Source organism: Pantherophis guttatus, chromosome 5 (genome assembly GCF_059756535.1).
Source record: "Pantherophis guttatus breed Tessera chromosome 5, ASM5975653v1, whole genome shotgun sequence".
NCBI classification, from domain to species: Eukaryota; Metazoa; Chordata; class Lepidosauria; order Squamata; family Colubridae; genus Pantherophis; species Pantherophis guttatus.
This window is the reverse complement of record NC_142067.1, coordinates 36100206-36123432: the sequence shown is the minus strand read 5'-3', so window position 1 is coordinate 36123432 and position 23227 is coordinate 36100206. Positions and strand designations below refer to the sequence as shown.

Genomic DNA, 23227 nt, shown 5'->3' with positions numbered 1-23227 from the left:
GATTTATGTAGATAAACCTTACCCAACTGGTGCCTTTAGATACAAAGGAGTACAACTCTCATCATTGCTGATTAATATTGCCATATTGATCTGGAATGGTGAGATCTTTCATCCAATAGTTCTTGGAGTCATTTAATTTAATAAAATTGGGCTTTTTAATTGATTGCCTGGGTGTTTGATGAGTAATAGCTTTGATTTGTTTTACCATAGATGTCAGACCCACACTTTGCCTTGAGAAAAATGAATTAAATCAAACCAATTACTAAGCTTCTAATTCAACAACAATGGCCTAAGGTGAAGCATGAACACACATGTTGATTTAATGGTCACATCAGGCTTAGCCAGAAGTGACGGTTTACAAACTATAATGGCTAGGGACATACAGTATGCTAAACAAAACCAAATAATCCACATTATGTCTTAGCATGATGTATAGACGTTCTATACTTTATTATAAATTATGTAACTAAGTGTAAAATACTGTCAGAATTCATAGCCCCTTGAAGCCTTGATCTATCAAGTGTTCACTTCCAACTTTTTATGTCTGTAGCTTGAAGGATCTCTGGAACAAGAAAAGAAAGTGAGGATGGATCTGGAAAGAGCCAAACGAAAACTGGAAGGAGACTTGAAACTGACTCAAGAAAGTGTCATGGATTTAGAGAATGATAAACTGCAACTGGAAGAAAAGTTAAAGAAGTAAGGTTATTTACAGCTTTTAATAATTCAGTTTGATATGGTAGCATAGGGAAAGGCAAGTTAATGCCTTTAATCACAATTTCTCCAATTCTTTGTTCCTCACAATTTGCCATGCTGGGTGGAACAGATGGAAGTTGAAATCCAAAACATATAGAAGGGACGTGCCTTTTTGGTATAAGCAATTTTGGGTTCCCTTCATATTCACTTCTAAACATGGAAACTAACTATCAATTATGTGAAAATAATTCCACATACCTAAACTTACAATATAAACTGCTGGGTACTTGGAGGTTCCCTGCACTTTTTGGTCCAGGGAAAGCAGCCAAAACCTGAAGGTTTGTCAGTCTCCTGGGGTTTTCTCATATGTGCCTGGTGGGTATGTTTGACTAGTAAGTCACAGCTTCCACATAACAGAAGTGGATAGCTTGGGAAGGAAGTGTAGAGAATTGATAGCTAATAAGATTGTTAAAAAGAAAGGTCGGGGGAATATCCCTACCTACAAAGTTACCTTGGGCGCTTTTAAATTTTACACCTCAATAATAAGAGGCAGCAAGACAAAACAAAGTGTTGTAGGATTCCATTTTTATTTTCCTCCCCTGATCTACTACAGTTTCTTTTATTACAGCAAATTGGCTTTGGCAGCAGATCAAAATGTAGCACACAGTACACTCACCAACTTCACCCAGTATCAGAGTTATTAAAAGTACAACATCCATGGATTGCTTAGTTTGCAAATCGAGAAATAAGATAAGATTTTTTAAAACTTTGCATTAACAAGTAGGTTTAAAATAAAATATCTTGATAAATAGCAGTAATGGTGGCCATTACTCCTGAAATTGCATTTCTGCTTAGAAAGCAATAAGGCTATTCTGATGAATCATTGTCTTATATTCCACTACATCTAAACATTTATTTCATTAACAGGAAAGAATTTGAAATCAGTCAAATGAGCTCTAAAATTGAAGATGAACAGGCCATAGTGATGCAGCTCCAAAAAAAAATAAAAGAGCTTCAGGTAAATAATTAGTGATCCTTACTCCATTGAGCTGGTAATTGTTTACAATTTATAAATCAATAGTGAATCTGAGCAGCTTAAAAACACAGTGCATTATGGGGGGGGGGAATAACCTGCACCAAGGGAACAAATATGCAATAATAATAAACATTATTATTGTTGCTGTTATTGCTTAAACTGTACGCTGCCATACCCCCAGAATCTCTTATCTATATAAGTCAACCCAGATAAATACCTCAGTAGTTGGGTGAGAGGGCAGGGATCATGACAGAAAAGTCTCAGAGTGGATTCTAGCCACTTCAGGTGCCTAGAATATTTTTCACTTTAAACAGGGCTGGTGACAAGCTATCTGTAGGCTGTTATGCACATTTGATTGGGTTCACTCTTCATCTTCCCAGGGGTGCTCCAGGGCATCTTTTCTGTTGTGTAATCTTCAGCATCTCCTTGGAAAATAATGGGCCACAGCTTGGGATCAAAATGGTGTATCTTGATACTGTTTCTAAACAGCTTTAATACCATTCAGTCTGAATTTCTGGCAGAGATATCCATGTATGAAAGGTTTGCTGGATGCCACTGGATTCCACAGAAAACATCCAGATCACATTTCTCTACTTCAGTGCTGCTTCATAAATTGGGAGTCCAATTTATAGAATTTGTAAAATTTATACTGTTTAAAAATCCATGTCCTGTTATTGGTCTAGATAATGCTTCTCTCTGTGTTGTCTTCCCACAGCTAGAGGTTCCAACTACTACTTCATGAGTACATCTATTTTTCTTTTAAATTCATCTAATGTTGAAAGGGGTTTTGGATTTCATATGATTTGGATTCCTTCTTTTATTCACTTTCTCTTCCTCTTTCTTTTGGGAGGATTTAATGGTTAAATTATAACCATTGAATAACATGGAAATAGCTAGGCAATTAAATAAGAAGGTTGCACCTTCAGAATGCCGGCTGGCCTTATATAGTCATTTCTACAGCCTGACAATAAATGCAAATCAGAATCCCTTATCATTTCCTATGCCCAACATACATCCCTTCATCCACAGTTTAAACAAAAATGATATATGTGATATAAATGAGATCCATGGCCGGTGAGTCCACATCTAATTCTTCATTTCAAACCTTTGGAACAGGAGATGTAAACTGGAGCCACAGCCTTCCTGATTTTTGTTTTTCAGAGAGTCTCTTCTGATTGTATGATTTTCTGCCATTTTGAAGCAGGAAATACTTTAATACTCTAGGTTAAGTATCCAAATAGGTTTAGTGTAACCATTTTGGAAAAAAAGTCCTCCAAATACCTCCCCTAATCTCAGGAAATCAGAAATTATAGCTTGTCCATTTATATAATTTGCAACTTTTGGGTTCCTCACAGATCTAAATAGCTATCCATCACTCCTGCTTTAAAAGAAGTGCTCTTCACTTCCTGTGAAAAGAATGATAACAGTACTCATTCCCTCACCACACCCTCTCCAACACACAGAAAACTTCATTGAGTTTTATTTTGCACTTTTCAAAAAAAAACAAAAAAAAACTATCGATCACTTGAGAAAAACAGGTTTGAAATCTCCTTCCAGAACTGCAGGGGTCCAACTAATAGGCAGGACTTAGTTGCTGGATTGGCAATCATAAAAGAGTAGGTGAGACACTTGGAAAGAAAGATATATGAGAGAAAGTGAATTGGAGAGGGAGAAAAGATACTCAGCAAAAACAAAAACATCTCTCTGAATACCCTTGATTATAAGTATATAGCGGCTGGTGAGTTACAGAATAAGATTGTATCTTGGAAGAAGACAACATGAACTGTGTTGATATGTGACATCAACACTGAATTTGTACAGGAGCAAAGCCCTTCCAGGAATAAAAATACTCCCCTTAGCTATTGATCTATGGAGGCTCCATGATCATCTTGGTTTAACAGCTGACAAAGTTAGTTTTCATTTCTCTTTGGAGGGGAGGTTATGGGAAGTGCCATTAATAATGCTGCAACTTGCTCATTGCCCAGAAGTAGAATATGCAACTAAGCCATTTTGACAGTTCTAGTTCAGAGTCAAAACATGGATGAGAACTACAAAAAGAGCTTCTCTTTACCTTGTAATTAATGCTTCTTTGAATTTTAAAGGGGCATAAGACACTCTAGATTTAAAAATATCTATTTACCACTTCCATCAAAATTTGCACTGGGATTTTTGCATCTCAAGTAGCCCTTAGAATAATTCTATGCATAGTTAGACTAAATCCTGCAAAGTTCAATAGTGTATTCCATATAATTTCAAATACAACTGCAGGCTGATGTCATGGGGAAATGGTACAAAACTACCTTTCCAGACAGGTGGAAACATCGTAAATTCACTGTGTATTCAGAATACATATCAGACATTTACCTTCATTTTAATGTCTCTATGGTTTTTCCTATCCAATTATATGTTGAACTGCAACTCTTGTCATTCCAGTAATAATGCTGCCTGGGGATGATAGAACTTAGGCTTCATTATGCTATGGTGTTTTTTGGTCTACAATTAATATTCTAACTAATGCAGAATATTATCCTGCTTTTTTTTCTTCTGGTTCTCTTTCACTCTGATCATTGATTTTGTGTTTTACAAATTAGGATAAAGGAGAAAATAAATTCAGAGGAAATTTCATAGATGGTATTTGAACTTATTGAACAGAGAAGTGGTCAAAAGATGTATTCTGCCATTTTATTGCTCAGTCAGCGATCAGTAGCTTCCCAAGCTGTACACATATCAATAAATCCCAAGAAAGTCCTTTATGAAGGAGTCACCCCCTGGGACTTTTTGATTAGTAGTGTACTGTCACAGCTAAGAGGGAGTCTTGCCCTTAATAGATTGTTGAAGGATTTCTCTTTCTGCCCACTAAGTTGGTACAGAATTTTGAAAGGCCTGAAGCTCAGATTCATGTTCAACTAGGTGAAGAGAGAACTTAATAAGGTTCAAAATTAAGTATACATTCAGATTATATATACAGTTTGTAGCACATATAAGTGGAATACATAAGAGTGTTTAATTTGTCTGATAGGCCCGTATAGAGGAGTTGGAGGAAGAACTGGAAGCAGAAAGGGCTGCCCGAGCAAAAGTGGAGAAGCAGCGATCAGATCTGGCCCGAGAACTAGAAGAACTGAGTGAGCGACTAGAGGAAGCTGGAGGTGCTACTTCAGCACAACTGGAAATGAACAAGAAACGTGAGGCAGAGTTTCTCAAATTACGACGGGACCTTGAAGAAGCCACTTTGCATTACGAAGCTACTGCATCTACACTAAGGAAGAAGCATGCTGACAGCATGGCAGAGCTTGGGGAGCAAGTTGACAATTTGCAGAGGGTCAAACAAAAACTGGAAAAAGAGAAAAGTGAGCTGAAGTTAGAGGTCGATGATCTATCATCTAACATGGAGCAGCTGGTCAAGGGAAAGGTAAAAGCAATTTAATATGAAAGTTTGAATGGGGATCTATAGAGAGATAGATGCAGTAGATGTAGAGATTTAGCTAGATAGTTTGTCTATTTAAGTTGTAAGAACAGTTTCCTCTTCATTATGTTGAAGAGCTGGGTAACTTGCTGTTTCTCAGTTAGTGTGGCTATGGTTTTCTGTCCATCCATAGTTCCCGCATAGTTTTATATATCCATTCTCATTAGATCTGCTATTGTAGTGACATTTCATCAATTCCAGGATCTTTTGTCCTATCCATGTATGATTGGTTCCAGGAGCTCACTTATTGTCAGGTTGCCCTGGCTCCCCAACATCTGATATGGATCTTGTTAGTTCAAGTGTCATCTGAGCCAGCATGACTCTCTTAGATTCCCGTATTTGAGATAGGCAGGTGAAGCGTTAGGACCCCTACTGGTAAGGTAAGTACCAACCAGGATTTCAACCTTGTCTCCCCTGTCAATGGTGACACCCTAATCACCATGTATGTGTGTGTGTGTGTGTGTGTGTGTTTGTGTTTGTGTGTGTGTGTGTGTTTGTTTGTTTGTATGTATGTGGGAGTATGTGTATGCACAAACACACAGTGAGAGAGAATGTATTACCTTTTTTTACTATCCAAAACTCTAATTTCATATCTTACTTCAGTTTTCCTTTCTTTATAGACCTCCATTGTAACTTGTCACTAAATTAGTCACTAAACTGTTAGTTACTAAATGAAGCAGTCATTTAATGAGTATTAAAACTAGTGACTACAAACTGTTTTGACATTTTCTGAACTCATTTGCAGAAATGTTAAGCTACTATCTTTTATGGACTTTGGCAGAAGTGGGTGACAATTTATTGTAAAATCACATCATGTTCTTCAGAAAAATTTCCATCCAAGAGTCCCTTGGGAGTTGGGCAGCATAGAAATTCGATAAATTAAATTAAATTAAATTTTACTTTTCTTTAATAATAAATGATGTGTGGAAGAATTGTAAAATATTCCTTAGGGGTATTTTTTTTCTCTCCCAACTACTGACAAGAGTTTCTAAAAGAATGTCTAAAGCTCACAGAAGCATACTATTGTCTAAGTAACATATTTCATTTCATGAATTCAGTCAAATAATTCCAAATTATTATTAATTAAATGATTTATTTCATTTCATATGTCATTATATATTCCTATATGTTTGTTTTTGGATGATATAATTCCAGTAAAATATTACCTATGAGAAGTTTCTATTTGGATTTCATTTATTTATTATTAAACTTGTATGCCTCGCATCTCACCAGAAGCAACTCTAGGCAGCTGACAGACATTCCATTAAAATGTACCAGAAAACATTAAAACAGCAAATAAATTCCTTTCCTGCTTACAGTAGGTTTGTTCCATCGCTTTAGGCAAATGCAGAGAAACTATGCCGTACTTTTGAAGATCATCTCAGTGAGGCCAAGACTAAAGTAGATGAAATGACCCGGGTGATAAATGATCTCACTGCGCAGAAAGGGAAGCTGCAAACTGAGAACGGTAAGTTATTGGACAGTTCGGTACAATTCTTTTTTTTTTTTTTAAGAAAATTTTTATTTATTTTTCTCTTTAAACATAGATAAAATACATCTTTTTAGAGCAAGGGTTTGATCCGGTATAAAACAAGTACAATTGCTCACACTCCCTTCCAAATTTCATCCATTAACATCTTAAAAAGGAAAAGAAAAAAGAAAAAGACACAAAGAAATCCAAACCCAATTTTTATCACTCAATCTAACATCTTATTCTAAATATTTGGCATTCTGCTATATCACCCTAAATCTTAAACTCCAACTATAGACAGCTCTTTGTTATATTCATTTATCATTTTAACAATCAGTATTTCATATATGTTCCTTACTTCTAAGACCCAAATCAAATCAGTATTTTTCTTAAATCACATCTAATACCCATAGTTTTAACATAAAATATTTTACTCCTCTCTTAAAATCCTTTCAAAATCAATTCACTTTAAAATTTATTCCACATTTCCATCTATAATTTATTATTCCCAAAATGCTTTGTTTTTGCTAATTACGAGCTTCTTCTCCATTGCAACTAGTTCTAGTATTTAACTGGTTCATAACTTAAATAGCTATTCCCCAGCAGTATTTTCCTCCACTTCTATCAATCTGGCTTTTACTGTTCTTCAAAAATATCTCCTTCACTCCTCCTAGGTTTATTTTTGGCTGGATCACAGCTTAGTTAGCTGGTTTCCAGGGATGCTTTCCTCCACTCCTCACCTTATTTGTTGGCTGGATCACAGTTTGGTTTTAACTGCTCTCCAACATTTTCTCCTCCACTCCTCCTAGGTTTATTTTTAGCTGGATCACAGCTTAATTAGCTGTTTTCCAGGGATGCTTTCCTCCACTCCTCACCTTATATTTAACTGGTTTACAGTTTAGCTTTAACTGCTCTCCAGCATTATCACCTCCACTCCACCTAAGTTTATTTTTGGCTGGATCACAGCTTAGTTAGCTGGTTTCCAGGGATGCTTTCCTCTACTCCTAACCTTATTTCTGGCTGGATCACAGTTTGGCTTTAACTGCTCTCCAGTATTATCTCCTCCACTCCTCCTAAGTTTCTTTTTAGCTGGTTCACAGCTTAATCAGCTGTTTCTCAGGGATGCTTTCCTCCACTCCTAACCTTGTATTTAACTGGTTCACAGTTTGGCTTTAACTGCTCTCCAGCATTATCACCTCCACTCCTAAATCTATTATTCAGCTGGTTCACAACTCAGTTGGCTGTTTTCCAGCAAAGCTTTCTCCACTCCTTCCTATTCATGGCTAGTTCACAGCTTTATTTCATCTAATCACCAATTAGATGAAATTCTGTAAAATTCTTATTATTGTGTTTTATCTTACTTTTTCTCAACAGAAATCTGCCTCAACTTACATACCTCAACATCTTAGAAGGGCTTTTCCTAGAGTTTGTTTTAAGCCATTAGACACAATGATAAGTTATGGGAGGTTTCATGGAGTTTGATTTAAAGAAAGACTCTCTGGAGCACCAGCTATTGGAGACATTGGACACATCCCTCTTGACTGCAGACTATACTCTGCAGAAAGGGCAGTTTATATAGAATCTTATTTAAAAACTTAAAAAATACTAGGGCGCCTGGGAGAAAATGTCTTACTTTTTGCAGGGAACATACCTGCATATCATTAATAAAACAGCACTCTTTATATCAAAGGTCAAACTTTTATATCAAAGGTAAAAAAGACAGAATATTTAGATCAGAATGAAATTAACTATAGGGATGATGATTTAGTATGAACATATTTTATTGTTTTCCTTGTATCTACTTGTATATTTGTATTACTTTTAAATTTTTGATATGTTCAAATGACTAAATCAATAAAGATTCTATTCTATATTCTATTCTATTCTATTCTATTCTATTCTATTCTAGTCTAGTCTAGTCTAGTCTAGTCTAGTCTAGTCTAGTCTAGTCTAGTCTAGTCTAGTCTAGTCCAGTCCAGTCCAGTCCAGTCCAGTCCAGTCCAGTCCAGTCCAGTCCAGTCCAGTCTTTATTGCCTGGGTATCTTTTGTTTTATTTATTTATTAAATTTATATGCCATGCCTTCGCCAAATCTAATAAAAGACAAAGACAATAAGATGACTCTTGCCTACCTTGTCCTAATCTCTAAGACAGTGTTTCTTAATTTAGCAATTTTAAGCAGTGTTGACTTCATCTCTCCCCCCACCCCCACACACTCCCCGGCCAAGCAACTCAGAGGTTTTGAGGTTGAGAAACCCTGCTCTATGCATTTCAGAATTCTGGTTGAATGTGAGGAAAATGCTAGGGATAACATTCATACTTCCTTCATTGAAGCTTCTGTTTAGCTGAGCATCTAAATAGATGCACGATATACCTTGTTTACCATATGCACTCTATTGCTAATTGATATTCAGCTTTTAAAATTGCTCTGACCACACTTTCTGAATAGCAATCCACTTGGCTATTCAATAGATAGTTTTTATTACTGCGGTTAATCATTTTTTAAAAAGAAAAATACTATTCAAAATAAGTGCACTGAATACTTGCATTTCTTTAATTCCCACCAAATAGTTATATAAAGTCAAAAGCATTTGGCTCAGAAAAAGGTTTGCTTTTTGAATCCTGGACACTGGTTTGTGAATTTATATTCAAGTTTTTAAATAAGGATACCAAACAGAAATACTAAATCAGACTTCCAGTCCTTCATTTCTGTTTCTGCATGCAAGAGCTATTTTGTTTTCAATATCTTTCTGCACTATTTTTTAGTGTTCTTTAAGTATTCATACATGGTAGAAGTCAATGGAGATGCATTTGTAATAAAACTGAATATCCTGGCTAGCACAGCTACTATATGTACATTATGCATTAACCTGAAACTTTACGTTTCTGCATCTTTTCAGTCCAACATCACATTGTTTTTTTCCTTTGCTTTTTCTGTGACCAGAAGACATCTTGGATTCCTAACATAACTCCAATTTTGGCAAAGTGTAAGCCAGCCTGCAAATGTTTTGTACTATGAAACACCCAATTTACTATCTGAGACCATCCCATTGTCTCTGAAGGGCGATCTCACTTTAGAATAATCTGAACTGATAGAATATTTGCCTCAAGTAACAAAATATATTCCATTTTGCTTTCCTGTCATAAAAAGCATATGCTCATTATTGCTTTTGATACCTCTCTGGCAGGTGAATTTACAAGGCTGCTGGAAGAAAAAGAATCACTTATCAACCAACTTTCTCGAGGGAAATTGTCTTTCACTCAACAAATAGATGAACTTAGAAGGCAGCTAGAGGAAGAGACCAAGGTAATGCATTCATTAGGAATCCTGGCATGATTCTGAAACAGCCAGAGAAAAATTCTCATTTTAAGATAGTTTGTGAATAGGTACGGAATCACATGTCTCATGTCAGTGCAATGGAACTGCACTGATCTGCATGACAGGGCAAATCGGTTCATTATTGTTTTTCATTTCTTTAAATCAAATCATTATTTGTCAAAATTTGCGTAAATAGCAATAGCAATTGCATTTAGATTTATATACCACTTCACAGTACTTTACTGCCCTCTCTAAGCAGTTTACAAAGTTAATATATGGCCCCCAACAATCTGGGTCCTTATTTTACCCACCTCAGAAGGGTAGAAGGCTGAGTTGAGTTCACTTGAGCTGGTGAGAATCAAACTACTAGCAGTCGGTAGAATTTGCCTGCAATACTGCACTCTAACCATTGCGCCCCCACAGCATTTAAAATACAGAATGGGATTATAAATTCAGAATAAAGGTTGTGATAGTTATTATGGATCAAGTGATAGAATGTAATTTATGGGAATTTCATATCTAAAAGATAAAACCCAAAATTAAGAATCAATCACAGGAACTTGCTAGTTACAATTCCGCTTGTAGTTCCTTTTTCTGCTACAAAATGGGCTAATTCCCGTTTCCTTATCCTGCAGTCCAAGAATGCTTTGGCCCATGCTCTGCAGGCTTCTCGCCATGACTGTGACCTCTTGCGTGAGCAGTTTGAGGAGGAACAAGAAACTAAGGCTGAGTTGCAGAGGGCACTTTCTAAAGGGAATGCAGAAGTAGCACAATGGAGAACTAAGTATGAAACAGATGCTATCCAAAGAACAGAAGAACTTGAAGAAGCTAAGTAAGAGACATCGTAGTTACTGTTTAACTTTTCACTACAGACAGTTCTCGGCTTACAACCACACTTGAGCCCAGAATTTATATTACTAAGTCAGACATTTGTTAAGTGAGTTTTGCTTCATTTTACGACTTTTCTTGCCACATTGGTTAAGTGAATCACTGCAGTTGTTAAATTAGTTACACAGTTCTTAAATGAATCTGACTTCTCCATTGACTTTGCTTGTTAGAAGGACACAAAAGGGAATCACATAACCCAGGGACACTGCAGCCATCATAAATATGAAGCAGTTGTCAAGCATGCAAATGTAAATCATGTAACCATGGGGATGCTACAACAGTCATAAGTATGAAAAATGGTCATAAGTCAATTTTTTCAGTGGCGTTCTAACTTCGAATGGCCATTAAAGGAACTGTTGTAAGTCAAGGACTACCTGTATATTCTTTTTACAAACTGGTATGAATATGTGAAAAAGAAAAGTAGAACCTAGTGGTGAAACTATAGCAGAAATCTCAAAGCAGTTTTATGTAAATATTATATAGAATGAGTCACCAGAAAAAACTTTGGAACAGATCAGAATTGATTCCTGAGATCCACTGGTTTCAGAAGTCCCCAAATTCTGCGCTGGCCAGGTGTTGCAAAAATACTCTATACCTGGAAACAAACTTTTGCCAATATGTAACAAAGAAAGTTCAATAGCATTAACTGAATAATAGATTGTTTGATTTTTGTAAAAGTCAGACTTTTTTGGATGGGTTGATTTATTATGAATATCTGCTATCAGGAAAAAATTGGCTGCTCGTCTCCAGGAGGCAGAGGAAGCCATTGAAGCTGCCAATGCCAAATGCTCATCTCTGGAAAAGACAAAACACCGACTGCAGAATGAATTGGAGGACATAATGATCGACTTGGAAAAGGCCAACTCAGCTGCAGGAGTTCTGGACAAGAAGCAGCGCAATTTTGACAGGATTATTGCAGAATGGAAACAGAAGTATGAAGAGTCCCAAGCAGAGCTTGAGAGTGCCCAGAAGGAATCTAGGAGCCTCAGTACAGAATTATTTAAACTGAAGAATGCATATGAAGAAAGCCTAGACAATACAGAGACCTTAAAAAGAGAAAACAAGAATCTCCAAGGTAGGTCATTCGTTACCAAGGATACTGCAGGGAAGTCATGAATAATTTGTATAAGGAGCTTGGAAGCCTTAACCCACAAAGATACAGAGCAATTTGCCTACCTAAAAGGAAGGTAAATAAAAGCCTCGTGTCATAAAGATCCAGGTATGATCTGGACTTATTTGTCTAGAACTTCACCTCTGAAGTACCAAAAAGAACTTTCATATCAAAAGCATTAACTTTCTTAAAATCAGTAGAGTAACTCTAAAAAGTCTTAACTGCCATGGTATTTGCCAAACACATTAAGTTCCTGGAATGGTAGAATAGACAGATATCTAATATTTATTTATTATTTATTTATTTATTATTGCGATTTATATGCTGCCTTTCTCCCGAGGGACTCAAGGCGGCTTACAAAATGACAATTTCCAATACAAATCACAACAAGATAAAATTAAAATCAACACCCCAATTAAAACAGTTTAAAATTATAACAGTGTACACCCAAATGGATCAGTTGAGTTGACGGAAGAGCCACATCTTCAGCTCGCGATGGAAGGAAAGGAGGTCAGGGGCTGTCCTGAGCTCGGTGGGCAATCCATTCCAGAGGGTCGGAGCTCCCACAGAGAAAGCTCTCCTCCTGGAGGCTGTCAGCCGACATTGTTTGGCTGACGGCACCCTGAGGAGGCCCATTCTGTGAGAGCGCACAGGACGATGGGAGAGCGGTAGGAGATGGTCCTACAAGTACCCCAGGCCTAAGCCATGAAGGGCTTTATAGGTAAGCACCAGCACCTTGAAACGAATCTGGAACGCCACTGGCAGCCAGTGCAGCTCACGCAGGAGAGGTGTTACACGGGAGTATCAAGAAGCCCCCGTAATTACCCGCGCGGCTGCATTCTGGACTAGCTGGAGCCTCTGTACGCATCCCAAGGGCAGCCCCATGTAGAGGGTGTTACAGTAGTCCAACCTAGAGGTAATGAGGGCATGAGTGACCGTGGCAAGGGCATCCCGGTCTAGAAAAGGGCGCAACTGGCACACAAGACGCACCTGTGCGAAAGCCCCCCTGGTTATGGCCGTCAGATGATCATCCAAGGACAGCCGAGAATCCAGGAGGACACTCAAGTTGCGGACCCTATCGGAGGGAGTAAGGGTCTCTCCCCCGATCACTAAAGATGGAACCTCCAGATCCCGGGATGCCGTCATCCACAGCCACTCAGTCTTGGAAGCGTTGAGTCTGAGTCTGTTCCTCCCCATCCAAACCTGCACTGCTTCCAGGCAGTGGGACATCACAGAAAGGGCATCCCTAGGGTGGTCAGGGGTGGAGATGTAAAGCCGGGTATCATCAGCATATTGATGATACCTCACCCCAAAACCACGAATGATCTCACCCAGCGGTTTCATGTAGATGTTAAAGAGCAGAGGGGAGAGAACCAATCCCTGAGGCACTCCACAACTGAGGGGCCTCTGGGAGGATCCCTGACCCCCCGCCCAAACAGCCTGCAAGCGACCAGAGAGGTAGGAAGAGAACCACTGTAAAACAGTGCCTTCTATCCCTATCCCCCTGAGCCGCTGCAGCAAGATACCATGGTCAATGGTATCAAAAGCCGCTGAGAGGTCAAGAAGGACCAGGATGGAGGAACAACCCCCATCCCTGGCCCGCCAGAGATCATTTACTAGGGTGACCAATGCCATTTCCGTGCTGTGATCACGCCTGAAACCAGATTGGTAAGGATCGAGGTAGTCTATTTCCTATAGTTTCCTCATATAAAACAATGAGTACATGATACTGATTTATCAGAACAAAGGAACAGTGTCCATCCATAGAAAAGCATGGCACAGAAGATACAATTATTTTCACCGAAATAACCTGGTGTTAAACAATACCATGTCTCTCTTTATATGTGAACCACATAATCTGTGTACCATCATTTCAGATATATTTCCTTACCTAAAGAAAAATAAAATGAACAAGGGCAAAAAAGCAGCAACAGCAGGAGTGACTTCCAACTTCCTGCCAGCTTGACCATGGCTGACCAGCATCTGGCATCCATGATGGGACAGGTCTTCCTGGCTTCTGGAAGGTTAGGGTGGAACCATTCTACTGAACCTCTTGGTGACAGCAATATTTAAACCACCACAAATTTGCTCATGGGAGTCATGGGTCCTGGATTTTGGATTCATTCTGTAACTTAGCCCATTTGAGGTAATTAGTTCCAAAATTGGTGCCCTGTGATCCACTGTTTCACCAAATTAAAGTTTATAGACATAAAAGTTTCAGTTGTTTGTAGATAGATGGAATAAGCATATGAAGACAAAGACATAGCATTTTTGTCATGCTTCTGACCTAAGTCAGTTCATAATGAATATTCTTCAAAATAGTAGTATACTATTATTATATGATCAGTATTTCCTTATAACTTATGTATTCTAATGATAATATAGCACCCTCTTTTCATCAAAAATAACAGAATAATAATAATAAATCTTGGGTGATACTTAGAGAACATATACATTGGCAAAGTTTCCACCTGTCAGTTTCAAAAAGCCACATTGTTTGGATCTGCGCATATACTATGCTGATATATTACTACATCTTAGGTTCTTAGGAAGAATTCAATGTGTATGAAGTCCAACACCAGCTAAAGAACCAGAAGCTCTGATTTCACATTTTTGTGTATATAATAATAGTAATAATTTGATCAATGATCAGCCAAAATGTTAGAAAATGCAACATCAAAGTAAATTTGAATAGATGAGATAAACTATCGGCATAATATAATTATTAATAAAAATTTGACATACACTGCTATAATGCATTAATTACTTGTACAAATGTAAATCTAAAACATTATAGACTGAAGTAAAAAAAACAATCTAAAAACAAAATAGCTGGTACTTGTTAAATTGAAAGTGATAAAACTGAAGTGATTTTTTTTCTGTAACCAGTTGTGCTTTTTTTATAATAACAATACAGAATTTGGCTACTGCACAGGTGATAAACAGTTTCACATCTTCTAGAAGATGGTTCACATGGAATTGCCTGGTCTTCCTGTAAATTTATATATTAGGGACAGAATATAAATATACTTGATATCTGTAGAATTTACAATGTAGTAATACATGCAATATATGTATTACAACAGAATAACAGAGTTGGAAGAGACCTTGGAGGTCTATCTACCCCCTGCTCAGGCAGAAAACCCTATACCAGTTCAGACAAATGGTTGTCCAATCTCTTCTTAAATATTCCAACTTCACAATTTCTGGAGGCAAGTTGTTCCACTGATTAATTGTTCTAATTGTTAGGAAATTTCTCCTTAGTTCTAGGTTGCTTCTCTCCTTGATTAGTTTCCATCCATTGCTTTTTGTCCTGCCTTCAGGTGCTTTGGAAAATAGATTGACTCCCTCTTCTTTGTGGCAATCCCTGAGATATTGGAAGACTGCTTCATATCACCCCTAGTCCTTCCTTTCATTAAACTAGATATACCCAATTCCAGCAACCATTCTTCATATGTTTTAGTTTTCAGTCCCCTAATCATCTTTGTTGGTCTTCTCTGAACTCTTTCTAGAGTCTCAATGGTGCCAGTCATTGTGTCAGTCTTCTTGATGCTGAGTGGGCAGGTATGCTCAGTTAATAGGGTTTAGAGTATCAGTCTTGCAGTAGTGCAGATGGCAAGATCTTATGTCTGACTTTGAAAAAATACTATTTTCAGAGTTAGATTTTGTAGATATCTTGCTGGTTCCCAAGTGCTCCTATTGGTCCAGTTTTTATCATACCCATTTTTGGAATATAACCAGTCTGATCCATGTATGCAAATCATCATTAAAAATAACAGTGCGGTTATTCAAATATCCCATGTTTATCTGGAAATTGTTTTAATTGACAGAACTTAGAGATCCTTCTTATTCTACCTTGTAGGAACCAATGATGCATTATAATATGTGCTCTACATGGGACTACCATTGGACAGTATTTGAAAGCTTTAATTGGCTCAAAATTCAATGGCCTGTGTAGTTTTGTGCAAGCCCAAATTTGTGTATGTTTCACCTTTTTTGCAGAGCTGGGCTTCATTGCTGCTGATTTTTTTCTGGGGCAGTTTAAGGTCCTTGTTATTACCTTTAAAGCCCTACATGGCTTGGGATCAAGTTATTTGAAGGAGTGCCTTTCTCCAGTTATATCTATCCAGTCCATTAGAGCAGGAAAGCAGGGCATCTTGTGTGACCCACCTGTTAAGGAAATATATTGTGTGGGACCAAAAATAGGGCCTTCTCTTCCTCCTTCTCTGTGGAATATGATTCCCCTGGAAATAAAATTGTCTTCAAAAGACCCTGATGACATAGTTCTGTCAATGAACTTGGGGGCTTTTAAGTTGATCCAAAGCCAGGGAATGGGTTTTGGGGCAGGGGGTGTTCAATTCAATTTAATTCATTGCTGTATGCCATGCAGAGTCACTGTGTGTATTTTATTTGCTAAATAAAATAAACATTCAACATCTTTCAGCTTTGATGGCACACAAACACAAAAGTGTACACATGCATGTGCACAGACATTGGTTTAGAAGAAAGGGAGGGTCTTCAGATCATTATTCCTTCATTGTTGTTTTTAAAAATTCTTACAGAGGAAATTGCAGATCTAACTGATCAGATCAGTGAAGGAAACAAGAACCTTCATGAACTAGAGAAAATGAAGAAGCAGACTGAACAAGAAAAAGCAGAAGTCCAGCTAGCCCTGGAAGAAGCTGAGGTAAAATAAAGATTTGGAAGAATGTGAAGGATACCTAACCTGGGTTGCAAATATTCAGAATTCTTTGCTACCAGTAGTAGTTGTCTGATATTTGCCTCCCAAATCTGGGAGTCTTAATGTTGTGGAAATAAAGTCTTAAAAGAGTTAAGAGAACTCTGGGAATTTGAAAACAATTATTCTGTATGAGAGATAATTTGTTGGGAAAGGTAAATTAGTAAAACAATTAAAGAGCAAATTTGCATAATTTTAAACTGACATTTGCATTTAACATGCAAATAGAATCAGCTGGGGGAGATGATAATTATCCAAATCAAAGAAGGCAGACAGAGGGACGCTCTGACTCTTTTACTCCTCTGTTGTAATCTTGAGGGAAATCCTGGCTTTTGAATTCAGGAAATTCCTGCCGCGTCCCCAGTGAAGTGTAGCTTCTGAAGAAGTGCTTTTCTTAAGACCTCATAAAGAGAAGAAAGGGCTAAATCTTCTCTTCCAACTGTTACAATCAGATAATTATCAGTTGCATATCTAGAGAGAGCTACAATTTAAAAAGGATGTAGGGTAAATGCAAATACATATTTCACATTATGTAGCTTGCCAATTTATTACTTTTGATTTGCTCTGAGGGCACATTCATAAATGCATGCTTACCCCTGGTTAATTTAGCCATGGTTTACCTCAGGGGTGAAATCCAGCAGGTTCTAAAAGTTTCTGGAGAACTGGTAGCGGAAATTTTGAGTAGTTTGGAGAACCGCAAATACCACCTTTGGCTAGCCTCAGAGTGGGGTGGGAATGGAGATTTTGCAGTATCCTTCCCCTGCTATGCCCACCAAGCCACACCCACAGAACCGGTAGGGAAAAATTTTGAATTTCATCCCTGGTTTATCTAATTGATCCAGAACACAATATGCTGAATTATAAACTGAGCATGCACTCTGTGGTTGCCCAACATGCTAAACTATATTATAGCCAACTAGCAAAGGTTGGAGTTTGGTCAATTTGCAAAAGAAGCATTGGATCAAAAGTAACTTTTTTACAATTGTGGGGTCTTTCTTCCTCTTGAAAGTGGTGTTTTTATGCCTCATCCCAAAGTGAAAATAAATTTGGAAATCTTATTTACTTTGTACAACCTCTTGGGCAATCTGGAAAAGTGAAAATGGCTATAAAACCTTTTAATTATAGTGCTACATAGATTCAGAAATAAATGCTTCTTGTTCTTTGGCTGTAATCCAAATTCTCTTATTACCCAATTGGCCAATAAGATATCCAATATTATTGTAAATGTACGAGTATGGAAAAATTGTTACATTTAAAAATCACATTCACTTGCCTTGGCTACAAATATCCAGGTGTTTTCTGCCCTCATTGTTGGAAATTTCCAGCCAAGACATGTTTTTCTGTGTTTTTATGAAATGGTAATCATCAGGTTGATTTCATCTTTTTATATCTATGTTCTTCTGTGCTCTCTTAGGTATATAGTGTATCTGATTATCATCTGTTTACATTACAAGTTAAATGAATATGTTCAATAGCACTGTCATAAATTAAAATTTTAAAAAATCATTCATTTATTTTAAAAGGAAATATACCATCTATTTAGCTAGCAGTATTGGGAATGCACTGATGCTGAAAATAAGCTCTGAATCAGCCACATGTATCATTTTATTAATCTGTCTTTCTTTTTAAAAATTTTTTGCAGGCTATCTTATGTTTTGCAGGGATTTCCCCATCAAATAAAAAGGTTTTGGTATTACAGCAGAGGAACAGCATGCTTGGTTCCACAGTTTCAAAGCAAGCATATATGTATATGCTTGTATACATATGCTTATGTATATGTATGTATATGTATGTGTACTGTAGACACCATATATACACACATGCACAGAGAGAGAGAGAGAGACTTTGATATATAACATATGCAGCATAAATAGAATTGGATTTACCTGAGCACTATATATCCATTGGGTGACTTGAAAACTTTACCTTGATAAAACAGTCTAGAATGCAACCTGGCATCCTCATTAAAACAGTTGTTCTATAAAACTACAAGGAGGATTTTTATTTTTGATTCTGTTTTCTAAGCAATGCATTTTGCAGTCATCCAATGCAAAGAACCCAGGGCCATGTATGTCCTCAGAGTTTCTTTTTAGTGGGCTCTGATGACAGTTGTGAAAATCTGCAGGAGACATCCAGAAACTGTAGTGTAAGCACTGAAATAGGCTTAAAATAGTGGGAGGTGTTTTTTTAAAAAATAAAAATCCACTGCCCTGTCCAGTATAGACTGCTATTCCCAAACTGTTGATTATGGTCCCTCACCATCAGAAGGTGAAGAAAAACTCTCTCAAAATTTTGTTGCCCTTTGACTTTTGTACTGCATGGTAAATTAGGTCCATCTCAACCACTTGATGCATATTCATACATACCTCATGCTATTCCTTTCCAGAGTAAACAACATTACGCATTTCACAAATACAGGGAGAAAAAATTGGGAAGACAGAAAAAAAAGTAAAGACAGCCGAGATGAAGAGAAAATATAACCAGAGCTAGATTCTTACTTCCACCATGTTAATATATTAATTCCTACATTGTTTTTGTTCCTCAATATTGTAGTCAATAACTTCTAAATTTAACAAATGAGGCCACGTAATAAAGTGTCGCTACACATTACACATGTTTTTATGAATTTAAATGTGTGTGAGAGAATGAAGACTGGAGATTGTGGGAATGACCACCTAATAAATCATAAACAAGTTTCTCTGCAATCCCTTACATGAACAAAAAATGTTTCTTAAAATGATTCCATTTGACAGATGACTAAAATCAGATAAGCACATGTGCCTTCATTAGCAATGCTTACAGAGTTGTACTAGAATAACAACATCTGATAAGCATATATACCCACAGATTGAATTTGCTTCATTTTATAGAATCTCAATGTATAATATCTAGTCAGATGGCATAACACTATATAAAAAAACAAATGTTCAATCCACGTGAAAGTTAAGAGGGAACTAAATGAATTATACTGATCCTTCTGCTGCACAATGCTCTATTTTAAAAGCCAGTTTAAAAATGCAATACACAACTGAATCAGAAAAACAAATGCAATGAAAATCAAGGAATTATTATCGCAGGATTTTATATTATCATTTGCTGTTAAATAATTAACTTTAGCCTTTATTTGGACTCTTGGCCACAAAATTTAAAAGATTCTTAATAATTCTTAATTGTCTTTTGTTAAAGGAAAAATGTATTGATCAATTGGCTGGTTTTTGATGCATAAAAGCTCATCTTGTTCCATATCCCTTTTTCCTGTCATTCCTCAGAACATATTTTTTTTCTATAGTACATTACCATGCAGTTTATTCATGATAGATCTTAAAGCCAGTCATAAATGCCTCTGTTTTAATATCTGCAACAAACATAAATGAGCAAATGGATGAAAAGATAAATAATCTACCTATGCAAATTAAAAAGAAATGGAAACAATGCTATCAAGTTCACATAAAAATGCCCAGGTAAATATTTTAGTGCTATTATAAGAAGCTTTGATAGCCTGGAAGGAATTAACCTTCAACCCTACTACACACCTGTGTGTGCCTGCCATAGCTATTACATTACGAGTGGAGGCTTAAGCTAGATAGAACAAATGGTGTTTTACACAACATGTACTGCTAAGACAAAATACATTTTGCTACCAGAAGGGGATATCAGATAATACCTGTTTTCATCCTGATATCAAATCAGGTTGTAGGGTCATTCAAAAGCAGTTAAATTAGAATCAATTGCATGTACCTCTTGTCATCCTGGCAATAATAATAAAACAGTAGTAAACCAAATTACTAACAGATTGCTCCCTTTTTATGATACTCAAGGTGAATTGCCCTGATAGACATTTCATTCTCTTTGATGGTAGTTTGATCTAATGATTAAGATATGGAGTCAGAAAAGAAAAATCTGAGTTCCAGTCCTGCCTTAGGCAAGTAATCAGCTGGATGACATTGGACCAGTCGCTTTCTCTCAGCTCTTGAAAGAAGGCAGTGGCAAACCACTTTTGAAAACATAGAAAACTGCAAGGACTGGTCTGTAGAGTCACCTGGACTCAACAAAAACTCTAAGGCATCTGTAAACAAACAAACCAGGTAGGATCAGTGATGACAAGATTACCTGCTCCAAGTAACCCTTGCATGTAAAAATGTTGCAAACTGGTGCTAATGCTGATAAAGAATACCAATAGTTAGAAATCTTTTGTCTCTGCTTTTCGGTATTATCATAATGATTGCTTCGCAACTGAACAGAATATTGGATTGTGCCTTTCAGCTACCACAGCATATAGTGTGGTGATTTTTTTTCCTTTTTTTAAAGATAATTAACCTTAATTTATATTGTGCATTCTTATTAGGGAGCTCTGGAACATGAAGAAAGCAAAACATTACGCTTTCAACTGGAATTTTCCCAAATTAAAGCAGACTTTGAACGAAAATTGGCAGAAAAAGAGGAGGAATTTGAAAACTTCAGGTACAGTATGATAAACGTTTACACAACCTGTCATACCAAAACCAAAACTGGATTGATACTAACGGTAAACTATATATGGAATTTTGGCTTAGAACTTGTCTCTTAAGTACTGTTTAGGAATTCATTATTGAAAGTGCTCAATATATGTGCAGTTTGGACAAACCTACCACCATCTTTCAAAGTTGTGTTGGCTGTGGCAGGGGCAAACATCTGTATCAGGACAGCCTTCACATTATGACTCTACATGTATTGGCTTTTACATAGTATTTCTCAGTGTTCTAGCTTTCCTAGAGTCCAATATCACTTCATCACTGATGATATTTTTGCGTATATGTGTTATTAGCAGGTTATGTCATTTGACATACCCCAATACGAGAGGTTATTTGGAGTATTTTCCTGTTGAAAAAGAGATTACTATGATATAAGATGACTGACTGCCCCTATTAATTTTAACTATGGCTGGGTCCAGACTGCAAAATTGTACACAACGAGTAAATAGCAAACATAAAGGTAGTTCTAATACTTTGTTTCCATGTAGTGGTTATCTGGATTTTTGCCATCCAGCTCTAGTAGTACTAGTGCAATAAAATCTAAAAATTAGTTTGCAGTATGGGTGAATCTATCAGATTTTTTAAATAATCAGATCATTCAAATAATTTTAAATTTCTTGGGTGTGTGTGTCCCAGTTTGTAAATTCTGTATTTTCTGTTTGTAAATTTCTGTAAATTAGTATTTTTAAAGAGAGAAAAAGAACACTGAACAGATTTCTACCTGAATACAATATCTTATTTACATTTTCCTAGTCTTGAGAGAACTGGGTTTTATAATAATAATAATGATAATGATAATGATAATGATAATGATAATGATAATGATAATGATAATGATAATGATAATGATAATAATTTTATTTATATACCGCCCGAATATACTCCCGAAGGACTCAGGGCAGTGTACAGCCAGAATTAAAATACAAATATACAAATATACAATATCCTAGTTAAAATTAATTAAAATCATTAAATCGTTTTGGCCGAATTTTAAAACCCAAAATTAAAACCCAATTTAAAATCATTCAATTTGACAGCCCTGCCTGTCGGAACAGTAGCGTCTTGAGAGCAGAGCAAAAAACCCGGAGGTCAGAGATGTTACGAATATCCAGGGGCAATTCATTCCAGAGGGCAGGAGCTCCCACAGAGAAGGGAGCTGACGGCACTCTGAGGAGTCCCTCTCTGTGGGAGCGAACTGGTCGGTGGGAGGCTGTTTGTGGCAGAAGGCGGTTCCGTAGATATCCTGGTCCTATGCCATGGAGTGCTTTAAAGGTGGTGACCAACACCTTGAATTGCACTCAGAAGACCACTGGGAGCCAGTGCAGCTTGCGCAGGAGAGGTGTTACATGGGCATAACGAGGTGCACCCATAGCCACCCGCGCGGCCACATTCTGGACCAGTTGGAGCCTCCGAGTGCCTTTCAAGGGGAGCCCCATGTAGAGAGCATTACAATAGTCCAGACGGGAGGAGACGAGGGCGTAAGTGACCGTGCACAAGGCTTCCCGGTCCAGAAAGGGACGCAACTGGTGGATCAGGTGAACCTGATAAAAAGCCCCCCTGGCTACGACCATCATATGCTCTTCTAAAGACAGCCATGAGTCCAGTTTATTGTTAAAGTTGGCTAGACTGTCTGTAAAAGACTAACAGCTGTAATTTTGCAATACAAATATAAATGAACTCATAGAGATTCAAGCCCAAATATTTAAGAGCTACACAATCCAAACCCTCTGAACATATTTATTTCTTCACTTTTCTTTTTTTAATCTGTAATTATTACACACACACTTTTATGTTTAGGAATAATAATAATAAAATAATTAGAGAAAACAAAGAAAGAACAGAAGCAGTTAAAAGTGCAAAATAAAAAATAGAAAAAGGTAGAAAAAAAGAAAGATATAGAGAATGGCAATTCTAAGGGAATGGGTTTCCATTCCATTCTAAGTGGCTCACAATTCTAAACAAGGTTACTAAAAGGTAGACTCTACAGCAATTAATGGGT

At 37.0% G+C, this 23227-nt stretch overlaps 1 protein-coding gene across 1 annotated transcript in view; it reads left to right on the top strand.

Annotated features, from left to right (window-relative positions):
* The window catches only part of MYH15 (myosin heavy chain 15), a 93324-nt gene that overhangs the window by 51340 nt on the left and 18757 nt on the right, over positions 1-23227 (top strand). The window contains exons 26-34 of the mRNA XM_034413066.3: positions 551-696; positions 1621-1711; positions 4749-5138; positions 6534-6660; positions 9850-9968; positions 10616-10812; positions 11594-11943; positions 16542-16666; positions 21063-21178. Of these exons, the coding sequence (XP_034268957.2) occupies positions 551-696; positions 1621-1711; positions 4749-5138; positions 6534-6660; positions 9850-9968; positions 10616-10812; positions 11594-11943; positions 16542-16666; positions 21063-21178 (1661 nt within the window). The remainder of the gene's footprint in view (positions 1-550; positions 697-1620; positions 1712-4748; positions 5139-6533; positions 6661-9849; positions 9969-10615; positions 10813-11593; positions 11944-16541; positions 16667-21062; positions 21179-23227) is intronic.